Here is a 17,518-nt window from a genome sequence, read left to right on the forward strand (position 1 = left end):
CAATGAAATATTATAATATTTCTAGATTTTTAATTAGTGACAAGTTGTGAACTTAAAAGAAAAAAAGCTGAGTAATTTATTATAATTTTTAAATAAAAATATAACTAAAATAAAATAATTTTTTTTATTTCTTTGTGTAGTATTCAAACTGTAGTTTACACGTAATAAAATAATGTTAAGCACAAAGAAAGGCACTAACATGCCTGGGCATTTCAGGCAGGCTAATCCTAATGCTCACAGACTACTTAAAACTATAAATTGGCGGAGTGGTAAATTTTAATTATGCGCTATTACAAAAAATAGGTAGAAAAAACATTATAATTGGAAAAATTTATAGTAGAGAGGTATCAAAAAATATTACAATTAGTAAAATTTAAAATTATACAATTTTAAGTGCATATTAATACATACTATGATATGCACTTAAAATTGTACAATTTTAAAGGAGGTTTTGTGGGCAAGGGGCTTGGACTTCCAGCAAGTGTGCATGAGCATGTTAGATAGGAGTGAATGGAGACGAATGGTATTTGGGACCTGATGAGCTGTTGGAGTGTGAGCAGGGTAATATTTAGTGAAGGGATTCAGGGAAACCGGTTATTTTTATATAGCCGGACTTGAGTCCTGGAAATGGGAAGTACAACACCTGCACTTTAAAGGAGGGGTTCGGGATATTGGCAGTTTGGAGGGATATGTTGTGTATCTTTATACATATATGGTTCTAAACTGTTGTATTCTGAGCACCTCTGCAAAAACAGTGATTATGTGCGAGTGAGGTGAAAGTGTTGAATGATGATGAAAGTATTTTCTTTTTGGGGATTTTCTTTCTTTTTGGGTCACCCTGCCTCGGTGGGAGACGGCCGACTTGTTGAAAAAAAAAATTATTATTATTAATCCAAGGGAAAGATAGCTAAAATTTCTTGGATCAAAAGCCCCCCACTGACATCAAGACACATCTTTCTTGAAGGGTTAAATACTGAAGTGTTTAGAGCATTACCTCCTTTTTCGATGCAACAATTTGAACTAAGTTTGGATCCAGCAAACAGGATTGTCTAATTCCCACGGGACTTGTTTCTGTTCTTGTTCTCAGCATTTCATCTTTTGATTCCTCTGCAGTCAGATTCTCTTCTGAGCTGTTCTCTTCCGAAGATTTTGAGCTGTTCTCCTCAGAATATGATGCTGAAGATTTTGAGCTGTTCTCAGATGATGATGCTGAAGATTTTGAGCTGTTCTCAGATGATGATGCTAAAGATTTTGAGCTGTTCTCAGATGATGATGCTGAAGATTTTGAGCTGTTCTCAGAAGATGGCAATGAAGATTTTGAGTTGTTCTCACAAGATGGAGCTAATTTTGTGGTGTCCTCACAAGCTGGTGTTGATTTTGAGGTGTTCTCAGAAGTTGGCGGTGATTTTGAGGTGTTCTCACAAGTTGGTGGTGATTTTGAGGTGTTCTCACAAGTTGGTGCTGATTTTGAGGTGTTCTCACAAGCTGGTGCTGATTTTGAGGTGTTCTCACAAGTTGGTGCTAATTTTGAGGTGTTCTCACAAGTTGGTGCTGATTTTGAGGTGTTCTCACAAGTTGGTGCTGATTTTGAGGTGTTCTCACAAGTTGGTGCTGATTTGGCAGCGTTGTCAGCAGCTGAAGCTGAAGATTTTTGTCCCATTTCTAACAGTTTCTCACACTGGGCTACAGGATGATGCGCTTTCTTAATTTTCTTAAAGGCCACAACATTTGCATCTTTAACTCCATCAGTGATAATTCCTGAAAGAGAATTATTTTTATTGTTAGTGATTAAACTTGATTAATAATTGCATTCATGTATAAGAATATACATATTGTATATATTATTGAATACATCTATGTTGTGTATGATATGTTGTGTATCTTTATACGTATATGCTTCTAAACTGTTGTATTCTGAGCACCTCTGCAAAAACAGTGATAATGTGTGAGTGTGGTGAAAGTGTTGAATGATGATGAAAGTATTTTCTTTTTGAGGATTTTCTTTCTTTTTGGGTCACCCTGCCTCGGTGGGAGACGGTCGACTTGTTGAAAAAAAAAAAAAAATCTATGTAATATATATGACTAATTGGTAGGTCATCTATAAACAAAAATTTAGATACATGTAAACAATCTTAAAAATAATACAAATATTTGCATAATAAGAATCATCACAATTATTGTTTACCAATACTGTCTAGACACTGTAGTCAAATCATTTACCCCATCTGAAGATCACTGAATCAGTTCATTTAGCTACCTCTCATTTTTGTACATTGAAAAACTCCTTAATAACCCATGTCTAGTTCTTATGTAGTCTTATAGTATAAGCATAAGAATTAGTCTGCCTGAAATGTACCACATGTTAGTGGCTTTCTTTTATGCTTAACAATATTTAATAACATGTAAACATGGTAGGGTATGTAAAAGAAGAAAATTAAAAGTGAATATAGGAAAGAGTAAGGTTATGAGGATAACAAAAAGATTAGGTGATGAAAGACTGGGTATCAGATTGGAGGGAGAGAGTATGGAGGAGGTGAATGTATTCAGATATTTAGGAGTGGACATGTCAGCAGATAGGTCTATGAAGGATGAGGTGACTCACAGAACTGATGAGGGGAAAAGGGTGAGTGGTGCACTTAGAAGTCTGCGGGGACAAAGAGCTTTGTCCGTGGACGCAAAAAGGGGAATGTATGAGAGTATAGTTGTATCAACACTCTTGTATGGGTGTGAAGCATGGGTGATGAATGTTGCAACAAGGAGAAGGCTAGAGGCAGTGGAGATGTCATGTCTGAGGGCAATGTGTGGTGTGAATATAATGCAGAGAATTCGTAGTTCAGAAATTAGGAGAAGGTGTGGGATTACCAAAACTATTATCCAGAGGGCTGAGGCGGGGTTGTTGAGGTGGTTCGGACATGTAGAGAGAATAAAACAAAATAGAATGACTTCAAGAGTGTATAAATCTGTAGTGGAGGGAAGGCGGGGTAAGGGTCGGCCTAGGAAGGGTTGGAGGGAGGGGGTAAAGGAGGTTTTGTGTGCGAGGGGCTTGGACTTCCAGCAAGGGTGCATGAGCATATTTGATAGGAGTGAATGGGGACAAATGTTTTTTAATACTTGATGTGCTGTTGGAGTGTGAGCAGAGTAACATTTATGAAGGGATTCAGGGAAACCGGTAGGCTGGACTTGAGTCCTGGAGATGGGAAGTACAGTGCCTGCACTCTGAAGGAGGGGTGTTAATGATGCAGTTTTATAACTGTAGTGTAAAGCACCACTCGGGCAAGACAGTGATGGAGTGAATGATGATGAAAGTTTTTCTTTTTCAGGCCACCCTGCCTTGGTGGGAATCGGCCGATGTGTTAATAAAAAAAAAATAATGTAAACTACATTACCTATATACTGCAGAAATGGAATAAATTATTATTATTATCTCTATTAGTAATAACCCTTTATTGTTCTTTTGCTTCTCCATAAGAGTACCGATGTTATAATATACTGCAGTGAGCTTTGTTATGTGGAATGGTTGTTGCATCTAGAATCTGTTATTGTAGTACTGAGTGTCATCTAATGCTGCAAATAACTGTACCTGAAAACTTATTGGAACGAACTTTAGCCCAACTAATTTTTTGTGTTGTTATACCAATCTATGCTTTTATCTACTTATGTTGACGTTTGTGCCATTCATTGAATTAATTTTATTTTGTGTACATCTTTAATGTCTTTATATATGAACATATATATATGTACAATGTTTACTGTCATTTTAATCGCAGTAAGGTTTCAGCTCACCTGAAATGCTCTACATAACCAGGGGCTTTCCACATGCATTATTGTCATCCATTTTTTGTTCAAACTATGAATCATGTGGAAATAAAAATAATTGAATTTCAATTACTATATATTCATCTGAACTGTGATGTCAGTATGCCTCTGGCAAGACAGCAATTGAGTGAATGATGGTGTATGGGTTTCTTCTTATTTTTGGGAGTGGGGTCACCCTATAATAAATATATTCACCACTCACTATAAGCTAAGGACAAAAGCATTTTAAGGTATGCATTGTGTATACTGTATATGCATTTTTTAGGCCTAGCTCTATTGCTCACTTAATATATGATAGTATAAACATGTTATCAGGCTTTTATATGCATTTGAAAGTGAAAAAAGGCTATGATTCACTTTAAAGCAATTCTTGCTTTACAATAGTAGCCCAGACCCTAACCTGCTGTATAAGTAGGGCCTTCCTGTAAACAGAATTAACCCCTTGACTGTCACAACCCCAAATCCTGAGGAGTCTCCTGGTGTCGCAAACTTTCAAAAAAAAAAAAAAAATTTTCTTATCAATTGATAAGAGAATCTTTTCCCGATTGTAATGACACCAAAAGAATGAAATTTGATGGAAAACTGACGGAATTACACTCTCGCGAAGTTAGCAACCTCGGCGACATTTACAAATCGGCGATTTCGCCCACTTTGAGCCCTATTTTCGGCTGATTCCATTGTTCCAGTCGACCAAACTCATAGCTATTTCTTTAGAACTCCATTTTTTCTATCAATTGAGTACAAGAAACTGTCCATTTACTGATTTCAACTACCCAATAACGTGGTCAGAAATTTGCAATTTGGCCAATTTCACAAAAGTTAAAAAATGTGACTATTTCAAAATAGGGTCCAGAATGAACAATGCAGACATTCCTGGCTCTAAAATAACATTTTCTTTGTTCATCAGTCATGTCTCCAGGCCCCTCTTATATTACTCTTGCTTTCTATTTTGAATTTTTATTCATACAAAAAATAGAAGATTTACTGTTATGTAGACTACTGCAATATTGTAATAATTGTATAAATAATGTCAACCCATTCATGACTGCATATTAGAATGGCTACTTGGACATTTATTGGAAAATGACATCATTTGTTTACTTTTGAACATCGGCAAAAATCAAACATTTCCCCTACTTTGAGCTCCATTTCAAGGTTCTTTTTATAGTAAAATCAATCAAAATCACCTCTATTTCTATAATATGTTTTCCATTCTCTCAAATGAAACCAAGAAAACGGGAATACAACCATAAATACTATACAAAAATAGACCACAAATTCAGTATTTTAATTAAAAAAAACGGTCGGAGTTTTTTTTTCTCATCATGCACTAAGTGCTGCATGATTTTTTTTATATGGTGCACACTGACCCATTCTCTCACATGTGGGCCTACCAGCTTTCTCCTGCTTGATCTGAAGCCGCTAGAATTTATGAGTATATATACGTGGCTCGTAAGACGGTGGCTCGTAAGATGTATATATACAACCAAAACAGTCAAAGGGTTAAATAATTTACAGCATTTATTTTTTTTAGCGCCCCAGACGTCTCCCACCGAGGTAGTGACCTGAAATAGAAGAAACACTTTCTTGTTATTTATTCAATAATTGTCTTGCCAGAAGCATGATGACATCACCATTCAGATGCCCCTCTGAACTGTAACATCCCCACCTGTCTTTCAGAGTGCAGGCACTCTACTTCCCAACTCCAGGACCCAGCCCCTGCTAACCAGTTTCCCTGAATCCCTTCATAAATGTTACCTTGCTCACTTATAAATATACCATGCATATAGATAACTAAAGTGTAATGAACACTTGTCAATGATCATTAATAACCCACATGGAGACAGAAACTCGGAAGATTAATTGATCTGTATATTTCGATCCCCTTCTGGGATCTTCTTCAGCAGACCTGCCTAGTTTGGGCCTGAAGGCATGCTGCAGTGTTCCTCCTTTCATATGTTCTTGACAGATGTAGAATGAGAGGAGATATCTTTGAAGTATGTAAGTGGATGATCGGCATAAACAAAGGCAAAACAAATAAAGTAGTACTGAGAATAGTGAATCAAGTATGAGCTAGATATAACGGATTTACATATGTAGTATCTGCTGAGTTTCTGTCTCCATGTGGGTTATTACTGATTATACCTTGTATATTTGTATGAAGTGCTAAACCTGTGTGGGTCATTCAGCTCAAGGAGTATTTGGAGTGTTTGTATCTCACACTTAGGAAAGTGTGAGATACAAATACTACTCTCTCAGCCTGACTTGCTCTGTGTTAACAGAAGAAATTTGAAAGCGTCCAGGTGAGAGCAAGAAAGTAAGTACAGAGCTCACTAAGTTCTTTCAAGATTTCACAAAATCAAAATGGCAAGATGTAAAAGTGCTGTTTTCTACATATGATCACTGAGGCCTGGTCGTGGACCGGGCCGCGGGGGCGTTGATCCCCGGAATAACCTCCAGGTAACTAAACAAACAGAACAAAGGCAGCTCCATCATCTCTTATGTATTAGCAAGAATTCCCCTCAAAACAATAAATCCTGCCATCATAGCTACTACTACTACTACTACCATCACCACTAATACTACTATTTCTACTACTACTACCATCACCACTAATACTACTATTTCTACTACTACTACCATCACCACTAATACTACTATTTCTACTACTACTACCATCACCACTAATACTACTACTACTACTATCACCACTAATACTACTACTACCATCACCACTAATACTACTACTACTACTACTGCCACTACTATTACTACTTGCAATGATTTCTTTTTATTAACATATCAGCTGCTTCCAACCAAAGTAGGGCGACCAGAAAAAGAAGAAACACTTTCACCATCACTCACTCCATCACTCTCTTGCCAGAGGCATGCCAATACAACAGTTCAAAACTGCAAATATCCCCATCCCTTCTTCAGAGTGCAAGCAATGTACCTCCAGGACTCAAGTCCAGCTAACTGGTTTCCATTAATCCCTTTATTACTATTATTATTATAATATTCATGAGGAAGCACTAAGCCTGAAAGGATCATACAGCACCTGGGTAATGAAGACAATTGGGTTTAATCCAAGGAAAAGGAAGGTAGGTCAAATTCCTTTGATCAAACACCCTTCAACAGAATTAAGGTACCACCCTGAAGGGATGAATACGAACAGGAGTGAGAATGGATGATTGGAAGTCACAAGATTGGAAGGATTACAATATGGAGGACATAAATGGACTGGTATTGAGATACTTGAGAATGTGTCAGCAGATACTTCTGCATGGATGTATCAGCAGACAGCCTAGTTTAAATGTGTTAGCAGGTAACTCAGTATAGATATATCAACAGATACCTGAGTATGGATACTATAAGCAGATACTTGAGCATGGATGTCAGCAAATACTTAGGTATAGATGTATCAACAAATAATGTGGAGGACACAGCAGCAATAAGAAAAATAAAAATACACAAGACCATGGCTGGAACAATTTACACATAACCCTCACACTAGGAGAGGAAACTTATGACAACATTTTAGTCCATCCTGGACCATTGCCAAGTCCTCCCATCTTGTCTTCTGGCCTTTTTTCTCACTCAGTTGTGACCTGACACTGGCCCAGGATGGACCAAAACACTGACTTCATCAACTGATAAATTCCCTGGTAGATGGAATGTCTTCTCAATAAATGCCATGAACCACATATGGTATCTTATTAACATACTTCTTAGTATATAACTCATGAACTCATAATAACACGATTGCAAACAAACCACAGAACAACCGAGGTTTGAACCTATGGCAAGTGAGTGGTAAAACTCAAGGCCAGTGTGTAAGCCATTGGACCAGCTGGCTACAATACGATTCATCCAACTAGGTATATTTCTATACAACATAGAAAAGTTAGCATGGGCCACCACTGTGACCACAATTGCCTGGAGTCTTAGGGCTCACTTGCCATGGATTCAAATCCCACCCATTCCGTGGTCTATCAGTACAGGTGCTCCTCGACTTATGATAGTTCGACTAACGATATTTTGACTTTATGATGATGCAAAAGCATTTACTTTGGAGATGAAACTTAATTACCCAGCATGAAGGCATCAAGTCCATATTATTATTATTATAATCAAAAAGAAGCGCTAAGCCACAAGGACTAAACAGCGTCAAGTCCATAACTTGTATTCATTTATTTACTTATCAATACTGGTATTACTTTTCAAGACTGGTATTTATTATTTGATTATTTACTAATTCAGTGATACTAGTTATTTATTTACTTATTTATTTAGCAAATCAAATTCATATTCAATTTGTGATATTTTTGACTTACGTTGGGTTTGTTGGAATGTAACTCCATTGTAAGTCAAGGAGCATCTGTATGTAATACCACTGATATACCATTAATATTTACAGTGTAACTCTGTTGGTAAAACATTAATTGACTGTAAGAGTCATCTTTGTATCACACACTCAGGAAAACAGCCAATTATCCTACTTCATCAAAGGATTTAGGGCCATTTGTGTACACACCTGGAGCTTCAGTGTGAACCCAGGAATGATTAAGGAAGAGAGAGCACAAAACCAAAGCAGAAATGTGAAACTTTGTGAATGAAGGTCGGGAAAGGACAGATTTCAATTACAGGCAGGCCCCACTTATACAGCAGATTAGGTTCCAGGTTACTGCTGTAAAGCAAAAACCGCTGTAAAGTGAAATGCAGTTTTTTTTTCACTTTTAAATGTATATAAAAATCTCATAACATGTTTACACTATCAATAGAGCTAGGCCTAAAAAATGTTGATACAGTACACACATTACTTAACTTTAAAATATTTTCATCCTTAGCTTACAGTGCCTAGTAAATATATTTATTATAGGAAGTCTGAATAAATAAAAAAAAGAATATAATTGAAAACTGCTGTATTAGCAAAACACTGTAAAGTGAAGTGCTGTAAAGCAAGGCCGCCTGTATTCAACCAAACAGCCATAACACACATCACACTGTAAAGTGAAGTGTTGTAAAGCAAGGCCGCCTGTATTCAACCAAACAGCCATAACACACATCACACTGTAAAGTGAAGTGTTGTAAAGCAAGGCCGCCTGTATTCAACCAAACAGCCATAACACACATCACACTGTAAAGTGAAGTGTTGTAAAGCAAGGCCGCCTGTATTCAACCAAACAGCCATAACACACATCACACTGTAAAGTGAAGTGCTGTAAAGCAAGGCCGCCTGTATTCAACCAAACAGCCATAACACACATCTCAACAAGACTCAGATATTGTTTTACAAAGATGCTTGCAGCAGAGGAAGTCATTGTTAAGCAACGAAAAAAATAAAGTTTGCATATTAAACAATTTAAAACTGAATTGACTCACAGTGAGTCTGCAGTTAACTTGTTTACTCTGAAATGAACGTAGTTTAAGCTCTTTTGCCGAGTTTTGTTTTCTATTTGTTAATTCAGTTTTCTAATCTTTTACTAATATTAAAACAAAAGACCTTTTATTATGACATGTCACTTACAAGGGGCTTTATTAAGTGCTTAATAAAGTCTTCTGTAGGCTAGTTATTATTTTAACATTCATTAGGAGTGCTAAACCCACAGGGGCCATACAGCACCTGGGAGAACAGGAGTTTTTTTTTTTTTAAGACATCGGCTGTTGCCCACCGAGGCAGGGTGACCCAAAAAGAAAGAAAAATTTTCATCATTCAACACTTTCACCATCACTCATATATAATCACTGTCTTTGCAGAGGCACTCAGATATGACAGGTTACATGTCCCTCCAAACTACCAATATCCCAAACCCCTCCTTTACAGTGCAGGCATTGTACTTCCCATTTCCAGGACTTAAGTCCAGCTAACTGGAGATATACCTGGAGAGGGTTTCGGGGGTCAACACCCCCACAGCTCGATCTGAGTCCAGGCCTCATGGTGGATCAGGGTCTGATCAACCAGGCTGTTACTGCTGGCCACACACAAACTGACTTAAGAACCACAGCTGGTCAAGTACTGACTTTAGGTGCCTGTCCAGTGCCTTCTTGAAGACAGCCAGGGGTCTATTGGTAATCCCCCTTATGTATGCTGGGAAGCTGTTGAAGTCTTGGGCCATGGACACTTATTGTGTTGTCTCTCAGTGTACTCATGGCACCCCTGGTTTTCATTGGGGGAATGTTGTATCTCCTGCCGATTCTTTTGCTTTCATAGGGAGTGATTTTCAAGTGCAAGTTTGGCACTAATCCCTCTAGGATTTTCCAAGCATATGTAAATTGTCATATATCTCTCTCGCCTGCATTCCAGGGAATATAAATCAAGGGATTTCAACCGTTCCCAGTATTATCAGATTCAATCCAAAAAAAAAGAAAATTCCTTGGATGAAGGGTCCTTCACTGCGGTCATGGCACCCTTCAGGGGGCACAGTCATACTGTGTCTGGGGAACAGAAGATACTGTAATCTGATTGATATGAGGAACGGAAGGATAGCTCTGGTTACTTGGATCAAGAGCTCTTCTCCAGCATCAAGACAATTCCCTCTGAAATAATACAGGAAGGCCCCACTTATACGGCGGGTTAGGTTCCAGGCTACCGCCGTAAAGCGGAAACCGCCGTAAAGTGGAACACCCTTTTTTTCCACTTAAAAATGCATACAAACACTAGATAACAAGTTTACACTAACATATATTAAGTTAGCAATAGAACCAGGCATCAAAAAACAATAAAAAAGTACAATACACACATAGTGCACTCATTACTTACCTTAAAATATTTATAGTCTTAATCTAGGGTGAGACAAGTAGTATTTATTGTAAGAAATCAAGTGTGGTATGTATTGTAATAGCCTCACCAGGCCACCCCACCCACACATACTATTCTATGATATTTAAGCATCCCAGAGCGATAAAATGTATATACAGTTCACTCATTACTTACCTTAAAATATTTGTAGTCTTAATGTAGGGTCAGGAGTAAGTAAATGAGATAAAACGAATAAATGAGAGAGAGAAAGAATGAATACATGAGAGGGGGCAGGCGCAGTTATGTAAACAAACCAGGCGAAGGTAAGTTTTGTAAACAAACGAAGTGTACACGTCTGGTTTGTGTACAAGTTACATTGTGTACAGGTTGTCTCTACATTGATACAGTAGAATTAATAAAGAAGAACACTCCCATTCTCATGTAACATCATTTTGAGAAGAAATGAAGCTCTGAGTGAAGGCAATGGAAATAAGTCACACTGACTTTTTTGGGTTATCCTAGGTTCTCTACACGTATGTTGTTATGTATGATAATCTATGTAACTGTATTTGTGTATACCTGAATAAACTTACTTACATACATACGAAAGGAATAATTTTCTACAGTTACCCCCAGTAACACATTTACTCTTATGTTAGATTAGAGAAAATGTTATTCTTGGCGTCACTTGTACAAGTTATGTGGCTCCCACATCTTATATTTATGTTTATTTATTCTATTGTGGGGTGTATTTATCATCTTTTTATGTTATGTATCGTGTTTATTATATAATTTTGAAAAAAATATCATGGATGGATTAATGAAAATGTGTATATTACCGTAATATACGACATTTAATGAGACTCGGTGAGTATTGTTATTATGGCGTCACTTGTGGAAGTCGTCTGCTCACATCTCACATTTATGTTTATTTATTCTACTATGGGGTGTATTTATCTTATTTATATGTTATGCATCGTGTTTATTATATAATTTTGAAAAAAATATCATGGATGGATTAATGAAAATGTGTATATTAACGTAATATACGACATTTAAATGACTCGATGTATGTAAGTTTATTTAGGTACAGGTATACATAAGTATAATTATCAGAGTATATATAAAATATGAAATAACTTTTAAAAACATTTGAAATTTTGGAGTTTCCAGACAAAATGGAGAGACTTAGTGCTTACTGAGCTCATGGAGAATGTAAACAAACAGGGTGGGGCACGGTGACCGTATTAGAAAGTCAGGTGGGGGGAGCCGTATAGTGAGTTTTGGTCATAATTTGAAATGTCCGTATTAGCGGAACGCCGTAAAGTGAAACGCCGTAAAGCGGGGCCTTCCTGTAATTCAGTCATTACATGAGTATACAGCAAGGTCCCAATTAGTGTGAGTTTGAGTAGCGCAAATTTCACTTTAGTGCAAAATCAATTAATGCCTGTTTGCCTCCCCCCCAAAACTCTTCAAATCATGCACAAAAATTACATATAATTTAAACTGTGGGAATTTGAATTATTATTATAATCAAAAAGAAGCGCTAAGCCACAAGGGCTATACAGCGCTGAGGGAATTTGAATAATGCAACTACTTCACAGGATTTATTAATTATTTGCATTCATTGAGACCTGGCTGTAATTGGCCCTCTGATTCTTGACATTTGTTTAATTAACCCATATGTGTCCTTGTTATTATTCTCACTGATAATGTAGTCACATCTGAGAGTATGTCACTCACAGTATCAAGACATTTACCATAATCATCTTTGGATGGGAATCCATAGTTAGGGGGAGAAAAAACAAGATGTTAAACTATTTGTTGATATGGGAAACTGGTTATTTTTATATAGCTGGACTTGAGTACTGGAAATGGGGAGTACAATGCCTGCACTTTAAAGGAGGGGTTTGTGATATTGGAGGTTTGGAGGGGTATATTATACATCTTTATAAATGCTTCTAAACTGTTGTATCTGGGCACCTCTGCAGAAACAGTGATTATGTATGAGTGAGGCGAAAGTGTTGAATGATGATGAAAGTATTTTCTTTTTGGGGATTTTCTTTCTTTTTGGGTCACCCTGCCTCAGTGGGAGACAGCTGACTTGTTGAAAAAAAAAAATTCCCCATTTAAAAATATTTCACCTTTGTGATGAGTTTCTTATACATTACAAACAGAATTTTTGCTATTCAATTCAACCTTCTCAAAAGAGACTTTTGTGCCATCTGTCACAATGAATATAGCCTACAACATAAGTGAAGTGCATTAACAGAGGGTCAATTGAACTATGATACCCATACACTTCTGGCAAGACAGCTATTGAATGAATAATGGTGAATGTGTTTCCTTTTTTGTGTCACCTTCATGGAAAACAGTAAATGTGGTAGACACAAAAAAATGAAGCACAACAAGAACAGATTCAAGCAGCAACCCTTTCTTGATTGCTCATATTATCTCAATATGAAGCTTAAAAAGAGGAGGTATAGGGCTCTGAATGAATGAATGATGGTGGATTCATTTCCTTTTTTTTTTTCGGAGTCACCCTACCTTGATGGGAAACAGGAGGTATTTAAAAAAAATACCTGGCTTAGTGTTTGGCAAAAATCAGACAATACAAAAAACTCAAGCATTTTTTCAACAAACTGGCCACATCCCACCAAGGTAGGGTGACCTAAAAAAAAAAAAAAAAGAAAAACGAAAGTTTTTCTTTTAAATTTAGTAATTCACACGGAAGAAGGGGTTACTAGCTCCTTTCTCCCGGCATTTTAGTTGCCTCTTACAAGATGCATGACTTATGAAGAATTCTTTTCCACTCCCACTGGAGACACGAGGAAATAAAGAACAAGAACTATTAAGAAAATAGAAGAAAACCAAGATGGGTGTGTGTATATATACAGTGGACCCCCGGTTTACGATCAGCTCCCAATGCGACCAATTATGTAAGTGTATTTATGTAAGTGCGTTTGTATGTGTATGTTTGGGGGTCTGAAATGGACTAATCTAATTCACAATATTCCTTATGGGAACAAATTCGGTCAGTACTGGCACCTGAACATACTTCTGGAATGAAATAATATCGTAAACCGGGGGTCCACTGTATATATATATGTTTGTGCATTCATATGTAGTGTGACCTAAGTGTAAGTAAAAGTAGCAAGATATACCTGTCATCCCACGAGGAAGTTAAATATTTCAAACAAATGGTGAATGTGTATCCTCCTTTGGTTTACCTCTCTTAGCGGGAAACAACTGATGTGTTAAAAATTCATAAACTGTATACTACACCTACTTTAATTAGATACAGATATTTGCTTGCAAAGAGTTACAGTAGATATAGGTAAGGGAACAATGAAGGCTTAATGCACAAAACTCATGTCATGATAATCATTTGGGCAAGATTTAAATTGATTTAAACAATGCCTGCACTTTAAAGGAAGAATTTGGGATATTTACTGTTTAAGAGTGATATCTGAATGCCTCTGCAAAGACAGTGATTATGTGTGAATGATGGTGAAAGTGTTTGTAAGGTAGGAAATTAAACAATTATAAAATGGAAGGTTTTGACAATGTACTAATGAGTACTTAATAAAAATAAACTTTAGAACTATCTTTAATAAATAGAAGAAAAGGATGGAACTGAAATTACACAAGAAAAAGTCTACATTCATATACAACATTTCACACAGCCTAAATCTAGGACAAATACCTATATTTCCAAATATAAAATAAATTGGACATTGAACAGAACTATTTAAAACACTAGAATATTGCAATCCAAATTTTAATGAAAATATTTATTATTATAATCAAAACTAAGCACTAAACCCACAAGAGAACTGAACATTTATAATATTAAAATAAGTCTTAGTGTAAATTTGGAACTTTAAAATAAGGAATTTATGATGTAATAGAGGCTAGAATTATGATTAAATTTAACTCTGAATTCGCTAGGAATGTTACTATTTTAAGCTTAAAATTTAGAGGTTACAAGTACCTGTATCTGACAAAATGTTCCATACGTTATTCAAGCGTGTTTTGTTACAGTTTTCCAAGAAGTGTCTTTACAACAGTATCAGCATTAACAGTGCAGTCTCTTACAACAGTATCAGCATTAACAATGTAATGTCTTAAATCAACATCAGCATTACACTGCAGTGTTTTGAGATCTAAGTGAATAGGTGTAAGAATGTATGGCCATCGTACTGTATTTAATTAGTTAAAGAATTTGAGCAACATTGTATAACAGATCAGTAAGAGTTTAAGGGCATTAAACAAAATCTGGTGACATTAAAGATTTATTAAATTTACAATAAATGTAACAGTTATTAGGATGCAAAACACTTGCATGGCTTAGTATTTAACTGTTAGATTTCTACAGTGTTAGTGATATCAATTTCTATTTCAGTTTTCCTTTTGCTGCTGCTGCTGCTTATTTTCTATGTTATTTTATCTAATCTGCCAAAGCCGTGTTTCAGTCAAATTTTACCAATATTGATTTTTTTTTTTTTGAATGCCGGCCATCTCCTACCAAGGCAGAGTGACCCAAAAAAAGGAGAATTTTTTCTTTCTTTTTTTTTACATTTCATAATTAATAATGAAAATGTCTGACCCTAAAAACAGAAAAAATCAAACTTGAGAAACGGTGAAATTTTTTCTCTGAAGAAATTTTCATTTACCTCTGTTATTTTACAAATTATTGGCTATTTCTATAATAACTTCAGTAGATATCCTGTATGAAAATGTTACCAGCTATTAACACAATCTCTACCCTCATATGAAAGATAATATGGAATAATTAGTAAGTTTATGTGATCATGCTGCTTCTTAGATACTGGCTAAACGTATCAAAACTATCCCATGCAAAACAAAAATTATTAGTAAGAAATTTTTAGTGACCAAACTTTAAAATACCTTAAACTACATAACAGTCATCCCTACAAATTTGCAGGCATCCCTATTTGTGCGACGGGCTGGAGTTTTGAGACTCTCTGACCGCGGGTTCAATCCCGGCCGGGGTATGGTTTGTTTGCAATCGTGTCATTACGATTTCGTGAGTCATCCTTATTTGTGGCTTTTGATTACCCAAATATTTACTGATGAACAACCTAGGAACAGCTTCAATTGTGCTCACCAACTCAATACAATGACCTACTAGAGTTATGACCTCTGAAACACAAAAAACCAACCCTGAAACAAAATTTGTTAGGCAGTCTTAATTTTGCATTATTTGTGGTCTCAATTCTGCAGGACTTCTAGGAAAGCAACTCCCATGAATTTGCAAGAACGACTGTACACAAGGCCCACTTATTCAACTAATGAGGACTTTTTACATAAAAAACTGAACCATAACAATTGAACCTTATGCAATAATTAATAATCACATAAAATTATCAAGCATTCAAATGAGAATCTACATATGTATTTTTTTTTTTTTAACAAGTCGGCCGTCTCCCACCGAGGCAGGGTGACCCAAAAAGAAAGAAAATCCCCAAAAAGAAAATATTTTCATCATCATTCAACACTTTCACCTCACTCACACATAATCACTGTTTTTGCAGAGGTGCTCGGAACACAACAGTTTAGAAGCATATACGTATAAAGATACACCACATATCCCTCCAAACTGCTAATATCCCAAACCCCTCCTTTAGAGTGCAGGCATTGAACTTCCCATTTCCAGGACTCAAGTCCGGCTATATAAAAATAACCGGTTTCCCTGAATCCCTTCACTAAATATTACCCTGCTCACACTCCAACAGATCGTCAGGTCCCAAATACCATTCGTCTCCATTCACTCCTATCGAACACGCTCATGCACGCCTGCTGGAAGTCCAAGCCCCTCACCCACAAAACCTCCCTTACCCCTTCCTTCCAACCTTTTCGAGGACGACCCCTACCCCGCCTTCTTCCCCTACAGATTTATATGCTCTCCATGTCATTCTACTTTGATCCATTCTCTCTAAATGACCAAACCACCTCAACAACCCCTCTTCAGCCCTCTGACTAATACTTTTATTAATTCCACACCTTCTCCCAATTTCCACACTCCGAATTTTCTGCATAATATTTACACCACACATTGCACATTGCTTAAATGTGCGTGGATGTAGTGCGGATGACAAGAAACAGATGATTGCTGATGTTATGAATGAAAAGAAGTTGGATGTCCTGGCTCTAAGCGAAACAAAGCTGAAGGGGGTAGGAGAGTTTCAGTGGGGGGAAATAAATGGGATTAAATCTGGAGTATCTGAGAGAGTTAGAGCAAAGGAAGGTGTAGCAGTAATGTTAAATGATCAGTTATGGAAGGAGAAAAGAGAATATGAATGTGTAAATTCAAGAATTATGTGGATTAAAGTAAAGGTTGGATGCGAGAAGTGGGTCATAATAAGCGTGTATGCACCTGGAGAAGAGAGGAATGCAGAGGAGAGAGAGAGATTTTGGGAGATGTTAAGTGAATGTATAGGAGCCTTTGAACCAAGTGAGAGAGTAATTGTGGTAGGGGACCTGAATGCTAAAGTAGGAGAAACTTTTAGAGAGGGTGTGGTAGGTAAGTTTGGGGTGCCAGGTGTAAATGATAATGGGAGCCCTTTGATTGAACTTTGTATAGAAAGGGGTTTAGTTATAGGTAATACATATTTTAAGAAAAAGAGGATAAATAAGTATACACGATATGATGTAGGGCGAAATGACAGTAGTTTGTTGGATTATGTATTGGTAGATAAAAGACTGTTGAGTAGACTTCAGGATGTACATGTTTATAGAGGGGCCACAGATATATCAGATCACTTTCTAGTTGTAGCTACACTGAGAGTAAAAGGTAGATGGGATACAAGGAGAATAGAAGCATCAGGGAAGAGAGAGGTGAAGGTTTATAAACTAAAAGAGGAGGCAGTTAGGGTAAGATATAAACAGCTATTGGAGGATAGATGGGCTAATGAGAGCATAGGCAATGGGGTCGAAGAG

At 36.7% G+C, this 17,518-nt stretch overlaps 1 protein-coding gene and 1 long non-coding RNA gene across 3 annotated transcripts in view; one reads left to right on the forward strand and one right to left on the reverse strand.

Moving 5' to 3' along the window:
- The window catches only part of LOC138855222 (uncharacterized), a 202,825-nt gene that overhangs the window by 51,734 nt on the left and 133,573 nt on the right, over positions 1–17,518 (forward strand). The window lies entirely within an intron of this gene.
- Mocs2B (Molybdenum cofactor synthesis 2B) overlaps positions 1–17,518 on the reverse strand; it is a 41,299-nt gene that overhangs the window by 11,937 nt on the left and 11,844 nt on the right. For both annotated transcript variants that reach the window (XM_070103394.1, XM_070103393.1), the window contains one exon: positions 995–1,758. In XM_070103394.1, coding sequence (XP_069959495.1) covers positions 995–1,758 — 764 coding nt within the window. The remainder of the gene's footprint in view (positions 1–994; positions 1,759–17,518) is intronic.

The sequence above is a fragment of the Cherax quadricarinatus genome, chromosome 85 (assembly GCF_038502225.1).
Source record: "Cherax quadricarinatus isolate ZL_2023a chromosome 85, ASM3850222v1, whole genome shotgun sequence".
NCBI lineage: Eukaryota > Metazoa > Arthropoda > Malacostraca > Decapoda > Parastacidae > Cherax > Cherax quadricarinatus.